We start from the raw sequence: 27,797 nt of genomic DNA, 5'->3' as shown, positions 1-27,797 counted from the left end.
TGTCACCGGCTCTATTGTCCAGATAGCCCTTCCCCACCTCTCTTTTTCCATTGACGCGGCACGATTGTTCCCTGCCATTGTGGCACCCGCACCCTACTCTCTTTCTCTCTCTCTACCTCTCCCTCTCTCTGTATTGTTATAATTTCATTACTCGTTTGTTTTTTGTTCCGCTTCTCCTTTCGCTCCCCTGCAGATCTTTTGTTAGACAAATTTAGGCTCTTCATTTGGAGCCATCGCCAGTCTGTGTGTGTGTGCAAAACAGGTGTCAGTTTCATGATGAGATAAAACAGGAAGTAAATAATCTGAAAAGACATGTCTCTCATTCTGTAACATCACAGGAAGCTACAAACAGCTACATATACAGTGTCTGCAGAGAAAATGAATTTCATCTATCTTTGTAATGTAATCACATAGTAAGTGAAGGGTAGTTGTGAAGAGAGAAGTAGTAATCTATTCACAGGCTTAACGCATGGCCGTGCACAGCTAGGACCTTTTCCATTGTTATGAAATATCCATCTTAAATCAATAGACCTTGTTTGAACACAGTAAACCACAGAGTGGTCACTAACCCTGGTCCTGAAGAGCTACTGTATTATGTGTGCTGGCCTTCATCCCAGCCTAGCTCTAATACATAAGATTCAATAAGATATTACATTTTAGTCATTTAGCAGACACTCTTATCCAGAGCGACTTACAGTTAGTGAGTGCATACATTTTCATACTGGCCCCCCGTGGGAATCGAACCCACAACCCTGGCGTTGCAAGCGCCATGCTCTACCAACTGAGCTATACGGGCTGTAGATATCAACTGACCGTTAAGACATTGATTAACTGATTATCAAGATTCCAATAAGCATCAGGATTAGCTGAATCAGGTAGCCTGTGTTCATATGTTAACATGTTTCCTGCAGCCTATTTTCCCCAAACCCTGGGGTGACTTTCCCACCTCTGGTACGCCGTGACGCCTCTGGTACAGGTTTGGCCTCAACACCCTGCCACTGTAGATCAGATCCTGTGTTACAGCCAAAGAGTCACACAATTAAAACGCCTCCTCATTTTCACAAATTCTATTTAAAACAAAAAGGCGACCTGCGTATTATTCATGATGTTAATTGGGGGGGAAATACGTGTATTTTGCATCGCGACAGCCCTGTGAAAACAAGATAAGGGCCCCGTGAACAGGTCCAAGCCGATGGCCATTCAATGGGATTGTTTGGTATAAAGAGTGTGAACAAGTTGAAAACAGATGATTTTTTATTTTTGCTCTGACCAAGTCTGCCTGTCTAAGGTGAACAGTCTGGAAGTTCCCCAGCTCTGCTCAGAGAGCTTCTCTTGGATGCTGTCAGAGATGGTGACAGATGGCTATGTTTGACACAATGCATCTCTGCAGGTAAAAGGTCATACATATACCTGTACATTTGATTGATTCTGAGGAGAAAAACATACAGAGAGCAATCTGAGGTACAGTATTTATACATTTTCTCAATTAATTATTGTCATTCCATCATGCTAAGCACTAGCTAAACTGATGTTGTATTAACGTTGCTTAATGTTACAAACGTACAGACATTCCCCCTTTCTCACCCCCCCCCCCAACCCCCTTATTAGTGAGGAACATAAACATACAAAAACAAGAAACAAAACAAAAACAAAAAATCCTAGTTAAGCACCTTGAATTATTTCTTTTTTTGTGACCATGTTTTTATTTTAAACAAAAAGGGGTTGGCCTCCAACCCCACTTTTGAATAAACAAAATAAACATGCATATAATAGCCATGTATCAAGTAACTCTTGGTCCTATTCTTTCCTAGTCTCTCAGTCATGGTCAGGTCATGATACAATGCTATCAATGGGTGCTGGCTTTAGAGGGAGACACACAGATTAACAAACATACTACCCTGAGAGTCAGAATAGGTACTAAGGCCACCCAGAGGTTGAAATAACAATCTCATTACAATACATCTGTACTGTGTTGATGTTATGTATTTGAACTTTTGGAATAACTTTTATTCATAGAGTTTTGATACATGCCATAGACAGAGCAGAGGTTGAAATAAATAACAACCACACAAGAGTCTGAGCCCCAAAACATGTTAAATGAGGGTGCTATGAATAGACAGACAGAATGAGAGAAAGGGAGGGAGGTAGGCAGGATACAGGCCCACACCTGGCTGAGCCAAGCCGAGGTAGGAGAGGGGTCAGGTGGCTTAGGAAGTGGACTAAGGAAAGGAAGTGGTCTGACCCGGGCACTGTTTCCTTTGCCTGGAAGTGGGGAAACACAGGGAAGACAGGGGAGAGATGGATAAGAAGGGGAGTTGGCCCTAAAACTCCCATGGAGGCCAATGTATGTTATGTATGAGTGTGTGTGTCTGGAAAAGCGTTTTATTGTTGAAAGGTCACCAAAATAATTTCAATTGGTTTACAACGTACAGAAATCTTCAAGTAAAACTTGTTTGCTTGAACTGCACCACTGTGACAGTCAACTGCCAGCGTCTGTAGAGTCTCACTGTTCTCAGCCTGACTTAAGAATGTGTGGGAGGTGTGTGGAATTGAGAGTCAGCCCATTCCTCCCCTCATAGCACAAAGAGAGTCATCTGGCACTTGACAACGATGCCCGATGAGCGACGCATGTTGCCACAAGCTGTGGCACCCCTTCCTTTTAAGATGAGGCGTACGGCTCCTGTCCTGTAAGGCGACACCTCGGCCCTCGCTGCTGAAGCTCCTTGCTCCTTCTCCCACTTGTGAACTCCCGTCTGTCCTCGGCTGCTCGTATCCATCACACATCCTCCACGGATAGCCAGCCGGCCCAGGGTTGTATGTTATTAATACTATTGTTAACTGCAAACTCAAGGCTGGCCTCGCTGACTCAGATCATCATGTTACAGGTATATTGTACCCAACAGTGAAATGGCCAATCCTGCTTTATATAATACACTCTATTAATACCATATGAAATACTATGGCCACTTATGGTAAGATGTGTGGAAATGTTGATTGACATAATGGTACCCTGCAGTCAGTACAGTCCTGTATCTGAAATGTTGCATGCAATGTTTCCTGGATTTTTTATAAAATTGAAATGAAAAGTGTAGAATCCCTGCTGAAAATATCTATACATTTCTCATATGAGAGTTGCATAGAAAAACACTAAGCGCATATTGCCATCTGGTGGATCATCACGGTTTTAACCCACAGACCAGAAAAGCGGATGCCAGTATGATGGTCAATATTGCTAGAAAATAAAATGCATCTAGAAGCATGATTCAATTGAATTTGTCGCTAAATGAAACCAAGTAACACTCAAATTAATGGTTTTCTATTCGTTGGCTTTTGCGATTCTCTCAGATGGAATACGGGTCGACAGAGTAATAAGTGATGTGTATACAGTGAGGGAAAAAAGTATTTGATCCCCTGCTGATTTTGTACGTTTGCCCACTGACAAAGACATGATCAGTCTATAATTTTAATGGTAGGTTTATTTGAACAGTGAGAGACAGAATAACAACAACAAAAAATCCAAAGAAACGCATGTCAAAAATATTATGAATTGATTTGCATTTTAATGAGGGAAATAAGTATTTGACCCCTCTGCAAAACATGACTTAGTACTTGGTGGCAAAACCCTTGTTGGCAATCACAGAGGTCAGACGTTTCTTGTAGTTGGCCACCAGGTTTGCACACATCTCAGGAGGGATTTTGTCCCACTCCTCTTGGCAGATCTTCTCTAAGTCATTAAGGTTTCGAGGCTGACGTTTGGCAACTCGAACCTTCAGCTCCCTCCACAGATTTTCTATGGGATTAAGGTCTGGAGACTGGCTAGGCCACTCCAGGACCTTAATGTGCTTCTTCTTGAGCCACTCCTTTGTTGCCTTGGCCGTGTGTTTTGGGTCATTGTCATGCTGGAATACCCATCCACGACCCATTTTCAATGCCCTGGCTGACGGAAGGAGTTTCTCATCCAAGATTTGACGGTACATGGCCCCGTCCATCGTTCCTTTGATGCGGTGAAGTTGTCCTGTCCCCTTAGCAGAAAAACACCCCCAAAGCATAATGTTTCCACCTCCATGTTTGACGGTGGGGATGGTGTTCTTGGGGTCAGACAGCATTCCTCCTCCTCCAAACACGGTGAGTTGAGTTGATGCCAAAGAGCTTGATTTTGGTCTCATCTGACCACAACACTTTCACCCAGTTCTCCTCTGAATCATTCAGATGTTCATTGGCAAACTTCAGACGGGCCTGTATATGTGCTTTCTTGAGCAGGGGGACCTTGCGGGCGCTGCAGGATTTCAGTCCTTCACAGCATAGTGTGTTACCAATTGTTTTCTTGGTGACTATTGTCCCAGCTGCCTTGAGATCATTGACAAGATCCTCCCGTGTAGTTCTGGGCTGATTCCTCACCGTTCTCATGATCATTGCAACTCCACGAGGTGAGATCTTGCATGGAGCCCCAGGCCGAGGGAGATTGACAGTTATTTTGTGTTTCTTCCATTTGCGAATAATCGCACCAACTGTTGTCACCTTCTCACCAAGCTGCTTGGCGATGGTCTTGTAGCCCATTCCAGCCTTGTGTAGGTCTACAATCTTGTCCCTGACATCCTTGGAGAGCTCTTTGGTCTTGGCCATGGTGGAGAGTTTGGAATCTGATTGATTGATTGCTTCTGTGGACAGGTGTCTTTTATACAGGTAACAAACTGAGATTAGGAGCACTCCCTTTAAGAGTGTGCTCCTAATCTCAGCTCGTTACCTGTATAAAAGACACCTGGGAGCCAGAAATCTTTCTGATTGAGAGGGGGTCAAATACTTATTTTATAACATTTTTGACATGCGTTTTTCTGGATTTTTTTGTTGTTATTCTGTCTCTCACTGTTCAAATAAACCTACCATTAAAATTATAGACTGATCATTTCTTTGTCAGTGGGCAAACGTACAAAATCAGCAGGGGATCAAATACTTTTTTCCCTCACTGTATGATCCCTGCTTGCAAACTATGTTCCCTTTGGGATAATAAAGAGTAATTGGTTGTAAATAGATACTTATAATAATAATAATAATAATAATATGCCATTTAGCAGACGCTTTTATCCAAAGTGACTTACAGTCATGCGTGCATACATTTTTTTTTGTGTATGGGTGGTCCCGGGGATCGAACCCACTACCTTGGCGTTACAAGCGCCGTGCTCTACCAGCTGAGCTACAGAGGACCACATACTTCATCATTGAAATGAGACAACCACTGTAAGAAACAAAACTCAAATTTATTTCAGAGGAGGAAAAGTTGGTAAAAGGAAAATTACATTATTCATGTCCCTAAAACCATTGAGCTTCAACATTGTTCACAAAGAAAATCAAAAACATTCCAAAAACTACAAAATAGAAAGGAAAAAAACATCCACAAGATCCTCAAATCTGTCTGCTGGCTGTAGATGGATGGACTTCATCCTGTTGAGTTAGGTGGCAACACTCTGTAGCAAGGTGATGTTATCTCCTTTCAGCATGATCCTCCCTGAGGGAGACGGAGAGGATGGAGAAATGTAGGGAGGGATTGAGAGAGGAGGGGATAAGTGGAGAGAGACAGGTGATCAGCCTAGAGTAACTGACACTTCAGCAGTCAGTAGTAGGAGACATTTCTTCACAGACTGCCGGCAAAGGAAAGATGACTAATCGACAACGAATGAGAAACTACAGAGACTTAGTCAACTGGAGTGGCCTTTATCATTTTGATGGCATTAGACCCCATCAGACAAGAGTCATCTATCTGGTTTGAAGTGTGTTTTTTCTCCATGGTGCAGGACAGGGCTGCTTACCATGAGTTGGTCACAGACTAGTCTCGCAGGGCCATCCTTCCAAATCTCGTCTCGTTGACTACTGGAAGTCTGGAGAACTTCAATATTGGAGCATGCATTTGAAATGCATGGTAGTACTGGCTGTCAGCGCTCACATTTGATTGGCTCTGAGTAATGACATAGAACTTATGTTCCCATCAGAAGAGGCATTTCCTTGTTTTTCATTCTTGCATTTCCTTGTTTTGTCCGTGTCTCTTTTCCTATCGCGTCGGACAAAGTTTTGGTAGCCTATCCTGTGTTTTATATCTTATGCGAGCTAGCTTTTTGCAAGTCAGACAAATGTTCAAAAACAACCTCTATTTGGACCTCCACCCATGCGAAACATTTGATTGGTTTCATAAGTGGCAACGCATCACTAGTTTCCATCTAGACTCTGCCATATATCACCCCTTTTTATCATCTTCCTGGGGACAACTTCCCCAGGCTTTCGAACAGAATGTGAGAAGCCTGGGCCTCTGAAGGCTAGTCACAGACCAACTCTGATATTGTGGAACGTGGACAATAGCCTGCAAGTCTTATAACTGATGTGTATGAATCAACATGTAATACACAGAGACCGATACTGAAAATAAACTCTCAAACACACAGACTTACCCAGGGGCTTCCTGTTCTTGGTCTTCATGTGGACCTCCTCAGCATCATCCAGAACCAGGTTCATGTACTCATCAAAGCCCTGAGAGAGAGTGAGAGGTTTGTTGGTTTCAAGTACACATCTAGGTGTCAGCAGCCATGATGTAGTTTCAGGAGCCTTAGCCAAGGAGAATAAAGGAGGAAACACTGGAGGATGATGACTTACGATGATGCAGCCCTCTATCCGCATGTTCACCTGTTCATACAGCCACACTTGGATCCGAGAGCGCTGCAGGGAGAAGAGAGGCTTTGAATACATTTGAGAGATAGCTCGCTATGTAATGTATTATGAAAGTATGAGGTCTATATACAGCCATGAACATCAAATCATGTAACTGAAATGAAGAAAATCATACAAAAAGGATGGAATACTTACATTCTGTAGATACCTGAAAATAAGGTTCTGGTGGACAGAGGGTCAAGGAAACTCGACAAACATATTGCTTAACTGGCTGCAGTTTTTTTTGGCCATTAGCAACATACACATCTTTATAGTTAGCTACATAATTGGCCATGTTTCAGTTCCTGGCTGGACACAAGCTAGGTAGCTAACCACTTAAAAAAGTTGCAATTAGTCAAACGTCCCTGTGTATTAATAGCAACTGCTCATTAATGAGTACCGCTAGCTAGTTAGGATTATCCTGCTAACTTAGCTACAGTGAATCAGACACAGGCCAGGGCAAAATAGCAGGCTAATGCTAGCTAACGTTACAATTTCATGATAAAAGGATACGATTGGCTGCACCATAACCTTCTGGACCTTCTGCCCTTGTCCTCTGTACGCCATCCTCCTTGTAGGTTTAACGCTTTGTTGTCTAAAAACCTATTTTTCAGCAAAACATTTCAGTCCCAGGCGGACAGCGAAATTGAAATATTCACGTTGAAGTTCTCTTCAATGGCCCGCTCCCGGCCTTCCGCGTGCGCAAGCAGAGTGATTGTGCCGCAAGGTTGCAGTGCCCCTATGGGCGGGAGGTAGTTACTGCAGACAGAACCGTGTTGATGGGGGACGCCACAGTACGTTTCCCAATATGCATTACTTCTCCTGTGTATATGATATGGAGGACTAAAAGTGCCACAATTAAATAAATAAATACACCATTAAATAATTACTTAAATGTGTCATTAATTAATTAAAATTAGAATTAAATACATAAATGTGTAATTAAATGTATCATTAATTAATTCAAATACCGATTCATTTTATGTAAAATACATATATAATTATTTCACTATTTACATTTACATTTCATGATCCTGCATTGCAGTGATTCATGAATTACTTAAAACTGTCAAACTGACCCATCAAAGTCAGTGGGCGGGGCTAACGCGAATCTAGTCTGATCCATTGCTTTGGTCTGAAGTAGAGTAGGCCAACCTGGATAGAGACAATGGAGGATCTCCGTGAACTTTCCAGGGAGTTGGTTAGAGACATTTTAAACTTAGCAGAGGATGTAGAAGCAGGACCTGCTGACATTATCCGGAATTGATTTGTCTTGGCTTGATGCAGAGGGTAACCAATCAGGCGTTAGGTTCCGCCTACCAACTTTTGATGGGTCAGTTTGACAGTTTTAAGTAATTCAGGAAGCACTCCAACGCAGGACCATGAAATGTAAATGTAAATAGTGAAATTATTATATATGTATTTTACATAAAATGAATCGGTATTTGAATTAATTAATGACACATTTAATAACACATTTATGTATTTAATTCTAATTTTAATTAATTAATGACACATTTAAGTAATTATTTAATGGTGTATTTATTTATTTAATTGTGGCACTTTTAGTCCTCCATAATATGAATGATCAGCGTGGGGTAATGTATTGTCACTTGTGTAAGATTGTGTGTGAAAATAACTTCCCATTGAAAACACTGGTACAGACCAAGACCTTACAGAGATACCTTATTATTCAGTGACACTTCAATACATCAAAAGGACACAAGAACAAGAAAAAAATCTATATATATATTTTTTTTTACACAAGACAAGCAAAAATTCTGCTTTCAGCCTAGGATCCCAATTTGATTAATAAAAGACTTGTCAGTAGTTTGAAGCATTGGAGATGAGAACACTTACCACACATTTTCACATAGCAAATATTTTTTTGAGTATCATTATCATAAAGAAATGAAGGAGAAGAGAATCAGTCTAACATACCTTTAAACAGAGGGACTAGCATTGCTTAGGAGTGACGCCACATGTCGGAAGAGAATGCTATTGACCTGAAAAGCAGTCTATCCCTTACTTCTTTCTCTATATCCTCACTATTTGCCCTTTATTTTGACCTTCATGTGCACGTTGAGGTGAACCTTCTGAGTGAAAAACTTCCCACAGACCTCACAGCAATAGGGCTTCTCTCCTTTGTGGATCTTCTGATGGATTCTGAGAGTGGTGGCTGAGATTAACATTTTCCTACACTCAGAACACTTGAAGGGCTTCTCTCCTGTGTGGACCCTCAGCTCTCCCGCCTGTTTGAAGCCCTTTCCACAGGCGTGGCAGCGGTAGGGCTTCTCCGGATCTCATGGTGTCCCGTCAGTTCCTCTGAGGACCGGCACTGATTACCACACACAGTGCAGAGGTACGGCTCCTCCTGCGTGTGCACTCTCACATGCACATTGACATTTCCCACGTGCCTGAATGACTTGCTGCAGACCTTACAGGTGAAGGAGGGTTGTTGGATCTGGATGGAGACTCCTGGGAGTCTTTTCCACTTCCTCTCCTGCGTGAGTTTTCCATCTGCAGTTGTTAGTACTCATCATCACTTTCCTGGCTCTCACTCTCACTGGGGCTTTCACTCCGTGCTGAATGTGTTTTCCTCTGAGGGAGGCTGTGTCAGCGAGTGCTGATGAGTCTACAGTTCGGTATGCATGTGACGACTGAGGTTGGTCTTTCATGTAAGGAGACTGCTCTTCCCTAAAGCTGGCCCTGCCCTCCTGTTCCTCCTGTCCCAGACAGTGGCTCCACTCCTGCGGCTGGTCATGGGGATCCTCTATGGAGCCTAAGAGTGCGAGCATCCGAGAATCTGAAAAGCTCAAATGACCATGGGGCATACAATAGTTAAAATGACCCACACCCTATTGGTAATTGTAATAGATAGAACGAAATATCTAAGAGGCATCCACATCATCAAAGAGAACTACACCTTCTGTTGATGATACCGTACCATTTTTCAAGTGCACAAGTGACAAATTATAGCTACTTAGCACCTATGGTAGACATATATGGATTTGTTAGAGACAGTAATACATAGGTTAGGCACTGTGGTATTGTTGCCAGAAACAAGATAGGTCGGAGTATACTTTAGGAAATTGTACATAAACTTCACATTAGCTACCAGCCTAGCTAGTTCCAGGCCTGAGACTAATGTTTCAGTGTTCACCGCGACGTCCAAAACGAGGCTCGTAGGCGCGCGTTCTCCTGCTTGGAACATAACATTTTACCCTCATAGTTGGTGATCATTTGTTCCATCACGACAAATATATCCTCAGCAGCTGCCGCTCCGCTAGAAATGCCATAAGCGATTCTGGTGAATTAATAAATGGTTGCAAGCAGCTACTGAAGCCATACTAGGAAATATTTGTCGAAGCGCCCCTTCCCTTCTCTTCTAGCTGTGCAGGCTGGAGCCTGAAGGTTTGTGCAATACTGCCACCTAGCGTGTTAGGTTCATACTGTCAAAGACAGTACAGTATTTGTGGTAAAATAATGCTTTGGGTTCATTTATTACTGTGTAGAGCTTAAGTTTAAGTGGAGGCCAAGGCAACGCAGATTAGTTAATCACTACTTTATTCTATTAGGACCAAATAAAACCAAGCTGCACAACATGTCTGTAGAAGTAGCAGACAGTGTATGTGTGTGGAGGGATGGAGGATGCTGCTTGTCAGGCTTAATGTGGTTTGTGGCTGGGATCACAGACTGGCCTGCACAGAGCCCTGACCTCAACCCCAGTAAACACCTTTGGGATGAATTGGAACGCCGACTGCGAGCCAGGCCTAATCGCCCAACATCAGTGCCCGACCTCACTAATGCTCTTGTGGCTGAATGGAAGCAAGTTCCAACATCTAGTGGAAAGCCTTCCCAGAAGAGTGGAGGCTGTAATAGCAGCAAAGGGGGGACCAACTCCATATGAATGCCCATAATTTTGATGTTCGACGATCAGGTGTCCACATATTTTTGGTCAAGTAGTGTAATACATTTAATAAAAATATTGTATAAATGTCCTAAAGCAAAAATATACACAAATAATACCTTATCTGATGAAATTGATTTAGAAAGGGGCACAAGACAGAGATGTCCTCTCTCCCCCCTCCTGTTTGCACTGTCAATTGAATCGCTTGCAGAAAGAATTAGACATGACCCAAACGTAACAGGTATCAGTATTGGTAAATATGAATATAAACGAAACTTATTTGCAGATGATTTCCTGATATACCTGACCAACACTGAAAACTTAATGCCCCATTGCTAAAAATATTTTTCAGAATACTCTAAAATCTCAGGATATAAAATTAACATGGAAAAATAAAATAATAATGGCAATAGGAAAAATAATAACTCATGATCTACAGCAATCCTTTAAGTGGACCACAAAAAATATCAAACACTTAGGATATAAGTGACAACAAACAACAAATATACAGTGCATTCGGAAAGTATTCAGACCCCTTGACTTTACGTTACAGCCTTATTGTAAAATGTATTACATCGTTTTTTCCCCTCATGTTTGCAAATTTATATATTCGAACTGGAAATGTATTCCTTGTACTCTGTTTATTGTTTTCTCCAATGCCTCAAATATCTAAACAGTCGCCGCTGTTAAACGCTGAGTGACAAACACATTCAACAACTGTAGTTTGACCTCTCTCTCTCTCAAACACAAATCAATTCAATTCAAACGGCTTTATTGGCATGGGAAACGTATGTTTACATTGCCAAAGCAAGTGAAATAGATAATAAACAAAAGTGAAATAAACAATGAACAGTAAACATTACACTCAAAAAAGTTCCAAAGGAATAGAGACATTTCAAATGTCATTTTATGGCTATTTACAGTGTTGTAACGATGTGCAAATAGTAGCCAATGCAAATGTTGCCATACAGTGGGGAAAAAAGTATTTAGTCAGCCACCAATTGTGCAAGTTCTCCCACTTAAAAAGATGAGAGAGGCCTGTAATTTTCATCATAGGTACACGTCAGCTATGACAGACAAATTGAGAAAAAAAATCCAGAAAATCACATTGTAAGATTTTTAATGAATTTATTTGCAAATTATGGTGGAAAATAAGTATTTGGTCAATAACAAAAGTTTCTCAATACTTTGTTATATACCCTTTGTTGGCAATAACACAGGTCAAACGTTTTCTGTAAGTCTTCACAAGGTTTTCACACACTGTTGCTGGTATTTTGGCCCATTCCTCCATGCAGATCTCCTCTAGAGCAGTGATGTTTTGGGGCTGTCGCTGGGCAACACGGACTTTCAACTCCCTCCAAAGATTTTCTATGGGGTTGAGATCTGGAGACTGGCTAGGCCACTCCAGGACCTTGAAATGCTTCTTACGAAGCTACTCCTTCGTTGCCCGGGCGGTGTGTTTGGGATCATTGTCATGCTGAAAGACCCAGCCACGTTTCATCTTCAATGTCCTTGCTGATGGAAGGAGGTTTTCACTCAAAATCTCACGATACATGGCCCCATTCATTCTTTCCTTTACACGGATCAGTCGTCCTGGTCCCTTTGCAGAAAAACAGCCCCAAAGCATGATGTTTCCACCCCCATGCTTCACAGTAGGTATGGTGTTCTTTGGATGCAACTCAGCATTCTTTGTCCTCCAAACACGACAAGTTGAGTTTTGACCAAAAAGTTATATTTTGGTTTCATCTGACCATATGACATTCTCCCAATCCTCTTCTGGATCATCCAAATGCACTCTAGCAAACTTCAGACGGGCCTGGACATGTACTGGCTTAAGCAGGGGGACACGTCTGGCACTGCAGGATTTGAGTCCCTGGCGGCGTAGTGTGTTACTGATGGTAGGCTTTGTTACTTTGGTCCCAGCTCTCTGCAGGTCATTCACTAGGTCCGCCCGTGTGGTTCTGGGATTTTTGCTCACCGTTCTTGTGATCATTTTGACCCCACGGGGTGAGATCTTGCGTGGAGCCCCAGATCGAGGGAGATTGTCAGTGATCTTGTATGTCTTCCATTTCCTAATAATTGCTCCCACAGTTGATTTCTTCAAACCAAGCTGCTTACCTATTGCAGATTCAGTCTTCCCAGCCAGGTGCAGGTCTACAATTTTGTTTCTGGTGTCCTTTGACAGCTCTTTGGTCTTGGCCATAGTGGAGTTTGGAGTGTGACTGTTTGAGGTTGTGGACAGGTGTCTTTTATACTGATAACAAGTTCAAACAGGTGCCATTAATACAGGTAACGAGTGGAGGACAGAGGAGCCTCTTAAAGAAGAAGTTACAGGTCTGTGAGAGCCAGAAATCTTGCTTGTTTGTAGGTGACCAAATACTTATTTTCCACCATAATTTGCAAATAAATTCATTAAAAATCCTACAATGTGATCTTCTGGAGAAAAAAAATCTAAATTTGTCTGTCATAGTTGACGTGTACCTATGATGAAAATTACAGGCCTCTCTCATATTTTTAAGTGGGAGAACTTGCACAATTGGTGGCTGACTAAATACTTTTTTTCCCCACTGTAGATTTCTTGTGACACTTCACAAAGATACCATCAGACTACATTGTCTCTTTGATTCAGTACTCTGCCATCTATCGGTAGACTGGTGTAATGCAGCCCTTTGAATGGCCAAAAAGTATGCCACTTTGATCAGTGGAGTGGAGTTAAAATAATAATCATGGTCAAAATAATGATCTTGTGCGAATGTAATCTTACTGGAAACACAGCCGTCAAGATTCTCCCCATCTACTTATATATCTCACTGGTCATCCCCAAAGCCAACACCTCCTTTGGCCGCCATTCCTTCCAGTTCTCTGCTGCCAATGACTGGAACGAATTGCAAAAATCTCTGAAGCTGGAGACTCTTATCTCCCTCACTAACTTTAAGCATCAGTTGTCAGAGCACCTTACCGATCACTGCACCTGTACACAGCCCATCGGAAATTAGCCCACCCAACTACCTCATCCCTATATTGTTATTTATTTTGCTCATTTGCACCCCAGTATCTCTATTTGCACATCATCTCTTGCACATCTATCATTCCAGTGTTAATACTAATTGTAATTATTTTGCACTATGGCCTATTTATTGCCTTACCTCCATAACATGCTACATTTGCACACACTCTATATATATTTTCTGTTGTATTTTTGACTTTATGTTTTGTTTTACCCCATATGTAACACTGTGTTGTTGTTTTTATCGCACTGCTTTGCTTTATCTTGGCCAGGTCGCAGTTGTAAATGAAAACTTGTTCTCAACTGGCTTACCTGGTTAAATAAAGGTGAAATAAAAAAATTAAAAATAATATAGCAGGTGACTGCGAAAAGATGGAGAAGTCAAGTATTTTCATAACTTGCATTACCACAGACTAAGATAATTCCAGTATTGTTCTATACTATCTATTCTTACTAGGGAAAACATCAATGTCCACTGTTATTGAAATGTAAATCATTTTTAGTAAATCAATACATTTAACTACAAGTGATTTATGATTAGCATGTCACGCATTACGTTATACGCAACTTGCCCCTGCACTTTTGACTAGGAACCCCCTAGCGCGAACCTGCCAACGCCCGGCGTAGAGACACAGAGAGGATACGGTACGGAAAATCACTTTTTCATCAATTATTTCTTCCTGTAGAGTGGTTAAAAGCTGTGTTATTACTAGCATGTCACTATCAACGTATGTATCTGGTTGTTTACTTCATTGGAGATAAATGTTTCATTTTGTCAATCTCATTCAACAACAGCATCCGCTTGCTAGCCAGTCTACTGCAAACTAACGTTACTAGCTAGCAGTAGAGGAAGCTGCTAGCAAGCTAGGTCAACGCTAATCATCCATTTTCAATTAAATATTATATCTAAATGAGCTAACCGGTCTGACAGGGTTCGTATGAAAACAATTAAGTAACACTAATATGTATTTCTTCATCCTTGACCAATAACACTGTTGCTAGCTGTTAACTTAGCTAACTAAGTAGCTCGAATGGCGATGGTTGCTCACTGCTTAAAACTGCCAGGGAGAGTAACGTTACTGCAGCTTGGAGAAAGCCTGGAACAAAAACTAAACTATGGTAGCCAGCACACATAATGTTCCATTATTTCAAGACAACGTAGTTTGTAAATGTAACGTTAATGTTACCTAGGCGTGTTATTATTTAGCCAATTGTTTTGATTGTCGACCATTTCACTATCAGTGTGTGTTAGAATTGTCAGGTCAGACAGATTAGGCCATCGACTAGGATGACCCATCGTTAGTTAGCTCGTAACTAGTTATTAGATGGATAGTTGTACATCGGGGTGGTACATTGTTATCAACAAGCTACCAGGAAATTATTCATCCTTACTTACTCAGTTAAGAAGTTGGGGTTGACAGCCGGCCAATGTTTATATGATGCTGCATTCCTGTGGAGTCCGGATGTTGAATCCGCATTAACATTGATTGCATAGCTAAATAATCCAATAATGTTGGATGTTGCAATAAAACAGACGGAGACTGACCTTCCATGCTGATTACCCAGGCTAATTCTAATCAAGATACAATCGGACTCGAGGTCCATGCCATAGGAAAGTGTGTGTGGTAGTTGGCTTGTTTTGTGTAGAGCTGATTCCCCAGTGCCCTATATAGTCAGTGCTGATAGAAAAGTGATCCAACCGAACTCTATTGACTTTCTGTGGTACATTTATTTCATTTGTTTGGTGTACCAGACAGAACATTGGTGTGTGGCAATAGTAGTTTGGCTGTATTTACTAACATGGACCTTTTGAATGACGTGTATGGCTATGTGGCTTGGTTAGCAGTATGTGAGTCAGTGTGTTTTTCTACATAGGCAGTAGGAAGGAAACAAGGAGGCTGTGAATGATCACTAAAGCCTTTCAGGGTGAGTAAATCCGGTGTAGTACCAGACACGGCCTTGCAGATAGAGCTGATTTTGGTAGCCTATTACTGCACAGCATTTTACTGTAAGCCCAGACGGGAAGTCCCTGAAAATCATTGTACAGCTACGTTCTGTGTCCCCTGCTCTCAACATTTGACATTTTAGTCGTTTAGCAGACACTCTTATCCAGAGCGACTGACAGTAGTGAGTGCATACATTTGAATACTTTTTTTGTACTCTAGAAGTGCCATAGATATGAAAAGACACCATATTGGTTTGCTAGGAAGGGTAGCCTAATTTCAAGTTTCTACTGAATTTCTTGATGTTTTTTTTACTACAGTGAACACCTGCATCTACAAAGGGGTGGGATCGGGAATCTTCTCTTTAGACATTCTTGGAATAGCTGAACACCCGCTAGAATTAGTTCAACATTAGATGTGTGTGTGTGTGGCGCTGTACATTTACATTTTAGTCATTTAGCAGACGCTCTTATCCAGAGCGACTTACAGTTAGTGAGTGCATACATATATATATTTTTTCATACTGTAGATGTAGACTCCTTAAAGTTGTAGTAATGACTGCATCAGCCTTAATCCACACATTTGTGTTTGTAGGCCAGCCAGCACTCTGAAACAAGTTCAGCCAGGTCAGTGAAATAAGATTATAGATAAACAGACAGACAGAATCAGTATTGACAGTCAGACAGATGCAGTGTAGTCTGAGTCCACAGGTGAAAAGGCCACATTGCTAGGTGTTGGTTGGCAACTATTTGAGTTTCCTTTTAACTGTACATTTTATTGAAGAGATAAGCCTACAGGAGATTATCAAATTATGGACAGAAGTGTGTGTGTGTGTGGAACGCTGGGATCGGGATAAGAGCCTATGCTCTCACGGGCCTACATGCACCAAAGATGGTGTCTGTAACCACTAGATTGACCGAACCCCAGGCCGTTGTGCCTACTTTGAGGGTCCATCCGTTTTGACTTGGCCGGTGCATTGGCCTTGGCAGAATTTGCTGTAGCCGTCTCATGACATCAGGTTTGGTCCTGCTGTCATGCATGTCAGCTATCTGGAAGTATCATAATTGTATTAGGCATTAACAGTGTTGATTAGACACAGATAGAGGATGTCAGTGCTGAGTAAAAGATGGATAGACGGACAGACTGTCAGTGCTGCTAGACAGACATTTTACACCTTGCAGGCTGTTGGTTGAACATGCTCATTAGTCTAGCAGTGGGCAGCAGTAGGCTTAATGGGTCCCGGTTTTGTCTCGTAAACTGCTCAGGGTGGAGGGGCTAGATGTGGCAACATTTGGACCACTGTGGGTTCTCGTCATGCAGACCACCTAAACAGTGCTATCACTCTTAACTTGGTATCAGCATCAGCTCAACCCAGCCAGTGTCCAGCTGCCTGGAGCCAGTGTAGGAAGAAAACACCCTGATTAATCTGCTGTGAGTGTGTCCTTCTGGAACAGAACGATGGTCAGCCCCACATCCTCAGGGTGTTGTAGTGTGACTAGTTTGTTCGCTCACTCCTTTCTTTTCTTTCACTCTTACACTCTTGCTCACTTGCAATATGACTCGCAGTCTTGCTTTCTCTCTCCTCCTCCCTCTCTTCCTCCCTTTCGCTCACTCCCTAGGAATGGGCATGAGTACTAACATACTAGGCTTGGACGGTATACTGTATAATGGGGTATTTGGGAAAAGCCACAGGATGGATTTTAAATGCCGTCAACTATTTATTTAGAATTTTTTCAAGGAATGTGAATATTTGTAGCTACTTTTTAAGTTAATACATGCAGTAAAATTGTGCAATACGTTAGGAGATTAAGCAAATTGCGTTCTTCATTTCACCTGTCACCTTATTTTACATTATGAAGCTTACCGTAGTTCCCCCAGAACGGTTGAGCCAGTCGTGTTTGTTTGTAAATAGCACAGCGGGAGATGGCAGGAGCTGTTAAGTCCATAGCATTCTATATCTATCGTCGAGTCTCTGTTGTGCAGTGCACATGAGGTGATGAAGTTATACTTGTATGCAATTCACTACTAAATGTTTGCCATCATATCTTTGAATAGCTTTCTGCCAGAAGTCAAAGAGCTCTTGATGAGTTATCTGTACTAGGGTTTGGCATTTGACCTTTTTTTTACTGTTCGAGTACTCACACAATTTTTTCTGAGTAATCAAATAAAATAAAAAAAGCTTTTTTTAGAACAATGAACAAAATATGTGTGCATTTATCTATATACCAACAGTGTGCAACAATCCCTAATTGAGGTAGCCAAGCGTTTAAGAGCATTGGGCCAGTGACCGAAAGTCGCTGGTTCGTATCCCCAAGCCGACAAGGTGGAAAAATATGCCGTTCTGCCCTTGAGCAAGGCAGTTAACCCCCAACATCAACTGCTCCCTGGGCTGCGATGACATGGACATCGATTAAGCCAGCCCCCCGCACTTCTCTGATTCAGAGGGGTTGGGTTAAATGCGGAAGACACATTTCGGTTGAATTCATTCAGTTGTGCAACTGACTAGGTATTCCATTTCCCAGATAACAAATCCTAATTGCCTCATATATATTTACATTTTACATTTTAGTCATTTAGCAGACACTCTTATCCAGAGCGACTTACAGTTAGTGAGTGCATACATTATTTTTTATTTTTCATACTGGCCCCCTGTGGGAATCGAACCCACAACCCTGGCATTGCAAACCTCATGCTCTACCAACTGAGCTACATCCCTGCCGGCCATTCCTTTCCCTACCCTGGACGATGCTGGGCGAATTGTGCGCCGCCCCATGGGTCTCCCGGTCGCGGCCGGCTACGACAGAGCCTCTATATATATATATATATATATATATATATATATATATATATATATATATATATATATACATACATACATACAGTGGGGAAAAAAAGTATTTAGTCAGCCACCAATTGTGCAAGTTCTCCCACTTAAAAAGATGAGAGAGGCCTGTCATTTTCATCATAGGTACACGTCAACTATGACAGACAAATTGAGAAAAAAAAATCCAGAAAATCACATTGTAGGATTTTTTATGAATTTATTTGCAAATTATGGTGGAAAATAAGTATTTGGTCACCTACAAACAAGCAAGATTTCTGGCTCTCACAGACCTGTAACTTCTTCTTTAAGAGGCTCCTCTGTCCTCCACTCGTTACCTGTATTAATGGCACCTGTTTGAACTTGTTATCAGTATAAAAGACACCTGTCCACAACCTCAAACAGTCACACTCCAAACTCCACTATGGCCAAGACCAAAGAGCTGTCAAAGGACACCAGAAACAAAATTGTAGACCTGCACCAGGCTGGGAAGACTGAATCTGCAATAGGTAAGCAGCTTGGTTTGAAGAAATCAACTGTGGGAGCAATTATTAGGAAATGGAAGACCAACAAGACCACTCATAATCTCCCTCGATCTGGGGCTCCACGCAAGATCTCACCCCGTGGGGTCAAAATGATCACAAGAACGGTGAGCAAAAATCCCAGAACCACACGGGGGGACCTAGTGAATGACCTGCAGAGAGCTGGAACCAAAGTAACAAAGCCTACCATCAGTAACACACTACGCCGCCAGGGACTCAAATCCTGCATTGCCAGACGTGTCCCCCTGCTTAAACCAGTACATGTCCAGGCCCGTCTGAAGTTTGCTAGAGTGCATTTGGATGATCCAGAAGAGGATTGGGAGAATGTCATATGGTCAGATGAAACCAAAATAGAACTTTTTGGTAAAAACTCAACTCATCGTGTTTGGAGGACAAAGAATGCTGAGTTGCATCCAAAGAACACCATACCTACTGTGAAGCATGGGGGTGGAAACTTCATGCTTTGGGGCTGTTTTTCTGCAAAGGGACCAGGACGACTGATCCGTGTAAAGGAAAGAATGAATGGGGCCATGTATCGTGAGATTTTGAGTGAAAACCTCCTTCCATCAGCAAGGGCATTGAAGATGAAACGTGGCTGGGTCTTTCAGCATGACAATGATCCCAAACACACCGCCCGGGCAACGAAGGAGTGGCTTCGTAAGAAGCATTTCAAGGTCCTGGAGTGGCCTAGCCAGTCTCCAGATCTCAACCCCATAGAAAATCTTTGGAGGGAGTTGAAAGTCCGTGTTACCCAGCGACAGCCCCAAAACATCCCTGCTCTAGAGGAGATCTGCATGGAGGAATGGGCCAAAATACCAGCAACAGTGTGTGAAAACCTTGTGAAGACTTACAGAAAACGTTTGACCTGTGTCATTGCCAACAAAGGGTATATAACAAAGTATTGAGAAACTTTTGTTATTGACCAAATACTTATTTTCCACCATAATTTGCAAATAAATTCATAAAAAATCCTACAATGTGATTTTCTGGAAAAAAAATTCTCAATTTGTCTGTCATAGTTGACGTGTACCTATGATGAAAATTACAGGCCTCTCTCATCTTTTTAAGTGGGAGAACTTGCACAATTGGTGGCTGACTAAATACTTTTTTTCCCCACTGTATATATATATATATACACACACACACACAGTGAGGGAAATAAGTATTTGATCCCTTGCTGATTTTGTAAGTTTGCCCACTGACAAAGAAATGATCAGTCTATAATTTTAATGGTAGGTTTATTTGAACAGTGAGAGACAGAATAACAACAAAAAAATCCAGAAAAACGCATGCCAATAAATTGATTTGCATTTTAATGAGGGAAATAAGTATTTGACCCCCTCTCAATCAGAAAAATGTCTGGCTCCCAGGTGTCTTTTATACAGGTAACGAGCTGAGATTAGGAGCACACTCTTAAAGGGAGTGCTCCTAATCTCAGCTTGTTACCTGTATAAACGACACCTTTCCACAGAAGCAATCAATCAATCAGATTCCAAACTCTCCGCCAAGACCAAAGAGCTCTCCAAGGATGTCAGGGACAAGATTTTAGACCTACACAAGGCTGGAATGGGCTACAAGACCATCGCCAAGCAGCTTGGTGAGAAGGTGACAACAGTTGGTGCGATTATTCGCAAATGGAAGAAACACAAAAGAACTGTCAATCTCCCTCGGCCTGGGGCTCAATGCAAGATCTCACCTTGTGGAGTTGCAATGATCATGAGAACAGGTGAGGAATCAGCCCAGAACTACACAGGAGGATCTTGTCAATGATCTCAAGGCAGCTGGGACCATAGTCACCAAGAAAACAATTGGTAACACACTACGCCGTGAAGGACTGAAATCCTGCAGCGCCCGCAAGGTCCCCCTGCTCAAGAAAGCACATATACAGGCCCGTCTGAAGTTTGCCAATGAACATCTGAATGATTCAGAGGAGAACTGGGTGAAAGTGTTGTGGTCAGATGAGACCAAAATCGAGCTCTTTGGCATCAACTCAACTCGCCGTGTTTGGAGGAGGAATGCTGCCTATGACCCCAAGAACACCATCCCCACCGTCAAACATGGAGGTCGAAACATTATGCTCTGGGAGTGTTTTTCTGCTAAGGGGACAGGACAACTTCACCGCATCAAAGGGACGATGGACGGGGCCATGTACCGTCAAATCTTGGGTGAGAACCTCCTTCCCTCAGCCAGGGCATTGAAAATGGGTCGTGGATGGGTATTCCAGCATGACAATTACCCAAAACACACTGCCAAGGCAACAAAGGAGTGGCTCAAGAAGAAGCACATTAAGGTCCTGGAGTGGCCTAGCCAGTCTACGGACCTTAATCCCATAGAAAATCTGTGGAGGGAGCTGATGGTTCGAGTTGCCAAACGTCAGCCTCGAAACCTTAATGACTTGGAGAAGATCTGCAAAGAGGAGTGGGACAAAATCCCTCCTGAGATGTGTGCAAACCTGGTGGCCAACTACAAGAAACGTCTGACCTCTGTGATCGCCAACAAGGGTTTTGCCACCAAGTACTAAATCATGTTTTGCAGAGGGGTCATACTTATTTCCCTCATTAAAATGCAAATCAATTTATAACATTTTTGACATGCATTTTTCTGGATTTTTTTGTTTTTATTCTGTCTCTCACTGTTCAAATAAACCTACCATTAAAATTATAGACTGATCATGTCTTTGTCAGTGGGCAAACGTACAAAATCAGCAGGGGATCAAATACTTTTTTCCCTCACTGTAAATAAACATCTCATTAAAGTTTTTCTGCAGTTTCTGGCGCCTCCCTCATGTCAGTATCGTTGTGGACCTGAGGTTGTAGCCAATATGTATAGTCTAGCACCTACACTTTCACTTGTAGGCTAATTATTTATGTACATTTTATTAGGGCTGTCTCTGACTAAAAACAATCTTGGTCGACCGAAAGTCGCCTGTTCTTTCGACCAAATGACTGGCAGACATTTTTAAACGTGTATTTTTCCATATACAGTGGGGGGAAAAAGTATTTAGTCAGCCACCAATTGTGCATGTTCTCCCACTTAAAAAGATGAGAGAGGCCTGTAATTTTCATCATAGGTACACGTCAACTATGACAGACAAATTGAGAAAAGAAAATCCAGAAAGAGCTGTCAAAGGACACCAGAAACAAAATTGTAGACCTGCACCAGGCTGGGAAGACTGAATCTGCAATAGGTAAGCAGCTTGGTTTGAAGAAATCAACTGTGGGAGCAATTATTAGGAAATGGAAAACATACAAGACCACTGATAATCTCCCTCGATCTGGGGCTCCACGCAAGATCTCACCCTGTGGGGTCAAAATGATCACAAGAACGGTGAGCAAAAATCCCAGAACCACACGGGCGGACCTAGTGAATGACCTGCAGAGAGCTGGGACCAAAGTAACAAAGCCTACCATCAGTAACACACTACGCTGCCAGGGACTCAAATCCTGCAGTGCCAGACGTGTCCCCCTGCTTAAGCCAGTACATGTCCAGGCCCGTCTGAAGTTTGCTAGAGTGCATTTGGATGATCCAGAAGAGGATTGGGAGAATGTCATATGGTCAGATGAAACCAAAATATAACTTTTTGGTCAAAACTCAACTTGTCGTGTTTGGAGGACAAAGAATGCTGAGTTGCATCCAAAGAACACCATAGCTACTGTGAAGCATGGGGGTGGAAACATCATGCTTTGGGGCTGTTTTTCTGCAAAGGGACCAGGACGACTGATCCGTGTAAAGGAAAGAATGAATGGGGCCATGTATCGTGAGATTTTGAGTGAAAACCTCCTATCAGCAAAGACATTGAAGATGAAACGTGGCTGGGTCTTTCAGCATGACAATGATCCCAAACACACCGCCCGGGCAACGAAGGAGTGGCTTCGTAAGAAGCATTTCAAGGTCCTGGAGTGGCCTAGCCAGTCTCCAGATCTCAACCCCATAGAAAATCTTTGGAGGGAGTTGAAAGTCCGTGTTGCCCAGCGACAGCCCCAAAACATCACTGCTCTAGAGGAGATCTGCATGGAGGAATGGGCCAAAATACCAGCAACAGTGTGTGAAAACCTTGTGAAGACTTACAGAAAACGTTTGACCTGTGTCATTGCTAACAAAGGGTATATAACAAAGTATTGAGAAACTTTTGTTATTGACCAAATACTTATTTTCCACCATAATTTGCAAATCAATTCATAAAAAATCCTACAATGTGATTTTCTGGATTTTTTTTTTCTCATTTTGTCTGTCATAGTTGACGTGTACCTATGATGAAAATTACAGGCCTCTCTCATATTTTTAAGTGGGAGAACATGCACAATTGGTGGCTGACTAAATACTTTTTTCCCCCACTGTATGTAGACACCCCATGTGTTTTAATAAAATCACCTATATGCATTGAGTTTGTCGTCTGCTTTAAGCGTACGGTTTGATGAAATAAGACAAATGTCTTAAGAGGGCACCAGAGATCTAGATAACCTGACCCAACTATTCTCCTCCCACTCCTGCTGGCTTACTCTCCTGAAATTGCCAGTAATAGGCTACACGAGGAGTCGGTAACCTTTCTCATATTGAATGCCAATTTATCTTACAATTTCTTCCGATCTGCGTGCCAGTTATGGTTTTCATATGCAAATTTTTGTGAAACTTCAATTAAATGAACATCTTCATATCTCAAAATCATTGTCATGTGGTTAATCAAAATTGTATCTAAATGAAAATGATACAAACCTAAAAGTAACTTCAATTGACAACTATGTAAAAATAGCCTACATAAAGCCAACAAATAAAAACATTGCAGCCTGCTGGTAGAAAATATCCTGATAAATATCCTATGAATCACATTGGCTACACATGGCCTGTCTGCAATGATCTTGAAACATTGTATCAACTGTTAACTTGGGTCGGGCAAAGCTTGCGCTAGCGAATTTGCAACATTGTATAAAATATTCTGGGCCCTCCAGAGTTTCCAGGTCCAGTGAGCTCTGTACAGACACAGCTGTAGGCTATTTGCGCAAGGGATAAGAAGCAGTGCTTGACTTGGGCAGGAGCTCACCGGAGTGGAGTACCTACACCTCAAATGTTCTACTGCTTGAGCTTCTGTTCCTCTTATAGAATATTAGCCCAACATTATTGTGGAGCTCCTGCACCTAAACAGTACCAGCACCCAAAATGAGTACCGGAACCTATTCAGTCCAAGTCAAGCACTGATAAGAAGTAATCGGGTTGGCCTATTTTATTACGTTTCCACTGGATCCGAGCATGACATTGTTCCCTTTCACACTGAGTGGTTATCGAAAGGGAGAGAGCTTGAAAGTTTTTTCAAATACATTGAGGAACTATTGTAATTCTCAAAAAACAGACTTTGTTTGCTTGCTGTTTGAGGTGAAGAAAACATTACTTTGAGAAGCGCCACAGCTCATTAGTGGTGGTGCGTTAAGCCAATCAGAAATACTATCAGATCCCCAAATGGGCACATTTATATGCCTACATTTGCGCGCAGGCCAGGTAGCCTATTGGCCTACTTCTATGCATGAGCGTCCTTACTCAACATTGACAGGAGCGCTCCAAACAAAAGACAATGACTTAATTGACAAACTCGTAAATGGAATTAAATAAACAAAACTTGTTTCTCACAAGTGTAGCATAGGTTGTGCACTCTTCAAACAATGTGTCCACTCAGACAATGAGAACAGGAAGACTGGAATAATAATGTTGAATGCATAAAAATAAATTACTGTAACCAAAGTAACAAACATTGTAGATTAGGAATTAACGGTAAATGTACTACTGGTAATATATGTAATGGGGAATTTATATACACTAACAATCAAAGCAAACAATTTACACAATTAAGTTACGAAACAATACATGTGCACAAATTGGCGGGAGAGAGCGCATTCTGGAGAGAGAAGTGCATTGTGCATCTGGGCGCATGGTCAATCCGACGTCTGCATTGGCCATGCAGCATTTACGGTGATATGGCCTCAGCAGAAGTCAGGGTGTTCATACTTCTTGCGCTTCGCAGAGCACTGCAGAGCTGTTGTCAAGGTAGTGAGTTTGTGTTTATACAGGATGTACCGCCCCCACCAACAGCCTAATGACCAAACAATCAACCGGTCGACTAATTGGGGTCAGCCCTAACATTTATATACACTTGTGTTTTTCTTAACAGAATGTCTAGTGTGTTTCGGTTTTCTAATCAATTTATTTGGCTATTTTGGATAATGGCCTTGGTCCCCCAGCAGATTGCCTTGGTGCCCTGGCAGATTGGGCATCTCTTGAAGGCCAAATGTCCTTGCCCTTAAAATCACAAAAATTCCAGGCCTGGTTGTCTGTGTGAATGGCCTGCGGTGGCTGGAGTCTAGGGGACTGACTGCATGGAGGATTCAGTTGTAGCTCTGATTAGACAAAGATCCACTTGGATGGTAACCATTGCACAGTAAATAATGCACTAGAACAAAACGTTGTCAATACAGAATATAATCAATCACTGTTCCTGTTTTACTGACCTCAGCCGTTACGTCAATATTATAATTAGATAATATGATACGTTATATGTATGTATTTCTATATAGGCATTTATTTTTGTTGAATTCTTTATTTATTTAGGCTAATTCAAATGTTGTGCCAATAACATCTGTTGACATAGTAGGACTCTCTGTGTGGATATGGGTTATTGATTTGCTGCTAGATGTTGCTGTACTAATGAAAAAGCATAATTTAGGTCTGGCTATCAAGTCAGTGTCTTAGGTCAGTTTGATCCATTTGTATTTATATTTTTAAAAAGCTGCAATTGAAAGTATGCCACCCTCTTCTTCCAGGTCAGCCAATCAGATCTATCTGTCTGCCTGTCGATGCTTACTGGTTTCTTCCCTGTTCCTCTCCTCTCATTCCCTGTTCCTTCCCGATTCCCACCAGTAAAACGGACCATTTCATTATTGCGACCTTGGTCTTGTTTATTCTATGGGTAGTAGATGGGTGTAGTGAAGATCAGATGTGGTGGATCAGTGTGAGGAGGTGTGTGTATTCCCTAGACTCACAAAACCCAGCGTTCTCCATCTCACCGACAGAGCCCATTTATCCATGTCAGCAGTCCAGCTCTGCTGTATGTGTGACCCTGCACAGCCACAGTACTATTTAAACGACCCAAATGTCATTCCCTCTATAGTTCTCTCCATTAGGGCAGTTTCTGGAGGTGTGATTGTAAAGTTACAGTACAGGGCCCTGTCCCTTCCCATCACCCAGATCTAAAAGAATCAGATGAGTGGATTAGCAATATTCCTGAAGCTCTATTCAACTCATTTGTAGGCTATTGGAGCCATCCCCATAACAGAAGGGTTTGGGCTAGGCAAGAGGTTGTTTTACAGACCGGGCCTGCCTCAATCAGCTGTGGAACAGGAGATTTTCTGGGTGTTGGACCTTGTAGTCACTGTTGCACTTCTTAACCAACACTTCTCTTTCACTGAACTGAGATGTGGTCTCTGTGGCTGGATGGAGAGGATGAGAGGAAGGGTGTGTAATGAAAGCAGTGTTTATGTAATGAGCAAGTGTGTAATGACAGGGAGAGAAGAGGGTAATGTGTGTGTACATGACACACCTGCTTGTGTGTAATGAGAGATGGTGTGTGTGTGTGTGTGTGTGTTTTAATGAGAGATGGTGTGTGTGGGTAGAGAAATAGAGGGAGATGGTGTGTAACAAGCGTGATAGTGGTTGTTCAGAAGACACCATGGAAGAGGTGTTATGTAATAGTGACTGTCAGTCAGCAGAGCTCGGTCTGTCTCACTTGATTATTATTATTCCAACCTGTCATCTTCCTCATCTCCGCATCTCACGTTCACTCGGGCAGACCCCCTACCTCAGTCGCAGTCCAACCACAGTGCTTGGAATGGAGAATGTGAATGGAATGAAGACAATACAATTTTAATTCAAGTTTAATATTTTATTTTCAACAATAATACGCCTTGAACAGGGTGTTCAGGAGTGCTCATGTTAGCCTGTAGCTGTCGCAGAGACTGTCGTTTTGCCACTGTACCCATGCCTCTAAATCTGCCTGTCACTCATCTCTCTCTCCATCTCTCGTTCTTTTTCTCTCTAGATCTTGAATGAGTAGAGAGGATTCTAAAGCACAGCTATGCAGACCATCAAGTGTGTTGTGGTGGGTGACGGAGCTGTGGGTAAAACCTGTCTGCTCATCTCCTACACCACAAACAAGTTCCCCTCTGAATATGTTCCAACGGTAAGTACCACACACACACACACACACACACAGTCTCTAACCCCTTCTCTCTCTCTTGTGTGTCTCTCGTGTGTCTCTCTCTCTCGTCTCGCTCTCTCTCGTGCCCGCGTCTCGCTCTCTCGTGCCCGCGTCTCGCTCTCTCGTGCGCGCGTCTCGCTCTCTCGTGCGCGCGTCTCGCTCTCTCGTGCGCGCGTCTCGCTCTCGTGCGCGCGTCTCGCTCTCTCGTGCGCGCGTCTCGCTCTCTCGTGCGCGCGTCTCGCTCTCTCGTGCGCGCGTCTCGCTCTCTCGTGCGCGCGTCTCGCTCTCTCGTGCGCGCGTCTCGCTCTCTCTCGTGTGCCTCTCTCTCGTGTTGTGTATGTGTCGTGTCTCTCTCTCATGTTGTCTCTCTCTCTCATGTTGTCTCTCTCTCTCATGTTGTCGCTCTCTCGTCTCTCTCTCTTGTGTGTGTGCCTCTCTCTCTCTCTAGTGCCTCTCTCTCTCTCGTGTTGTGTGTGTGTGTGTCATGTCTCTCTCTCATGTTCTCTCTCTCTCTCATGTTCTCTCTCTCTCATGTTGTCTCGCTCTCTCTCATGTTGTCTCTCTCTCGTGTGTGCCTCTCTCTCGTGTGTCGCTCTCTCTCTCTCACGTGTGTGCCTCTCTCTCTCGTGTGTCTCTTTCTCT

The 27,797-nt window shown here is 42.5% G+C and overlaps 3 protein-coding genes across 6 annotated transcripts in view; 1 reads left to right on the top strand and 2 right to left on the bottom strand.

Moving 5' to 3' along the window:
* Positions 1 to 15,295, bottom strand: part of LOC311137908 (transcription factor SOX-13-like) — a 49,499-nt gene extending 34,204 nt beyond the window's left edge. For 2 of the 3 annotated variants that reach the window (XM_084172515.1, XM_084172516.1), the window contains exon 1: positions 15,007 to 15,295. In XM_084172515.1, coding sequence (XP_084028641.1) covers positions 15,007 to 15,215 — 209 coding nt within the window. In that variant the 5' untranslated portion in view covers positions 15,216 to 15,295. The remainder of the gene's footprint in view (positions 1 to 15,006) is intronic. The other variant, XM_084172517.1, reaches the window with a different exon arrangement.
* On the bottom strand, positions 5,237 to 7,380 carry LOC311138163 (small nuclear ribonucleoprotein E-like). Its single transcript, XM_084172833.1, has 5 exons — positions 7,207 to 7,380; positions 6,850 to 6,876; positions 6,640 to 6,702; positions 6,438 to 6,516; positions 5,237 to 5,503 (listed from the first exon to the last, which is right to left on the bottom strand). The coding sequence occupies exons 1-5, from the start codon at positions 7,258 to 7,260 to the stop codon at positions 5,448 to 5,450; spliced, it is 279 nt and encodes a 92-aa protein (XP_084028959.1). The 5' UTR covers positions 7,261 to 7,380; the 3' UTR covers positions 5,237 to 5,447.
* LOC311137936 (cell division control protein 42 homolog) overlaps positions 13,498 to 27,797 on the top strand; it is a 38,713-nt gene continuing 24,413 nt past the window's right edge. For both annotated transcript variants that reach the window (XM_084172556.1, XM_084172557.1), the window contains exons 1-2: positions 13,498 to 14,255; positions 26,997 to 27,137. In XM_084172556.1, coding sequence (XP_084028682.1) covers positions 27,033 to 27,137 — 105 coding nt within the window. In that variant the 5' untranslated portion in view covers positions 13,498 to 14,255; positions 26,997 to 27,032. The remainder of the gene's footprint in view (positions 14,256 to 26,996; positions 27,138 to 27,797) is intronic.

The sequence above is a fragment of the Coregonus lavaretus genome, assembly GCF_964263955.1.
Source record: "Coregonus lavaretus genome assembly, chromosome: 12".
Lineage (NCBI taxonomy): Eukaryota > Metazoa > Chordata > Actinopteri > Salmoniformes > Salmonidae > Coregonus > Coregonus lavaretus.
This window is presented reverse-complemented; position numbering and strand designations above follow the sequence as displayed.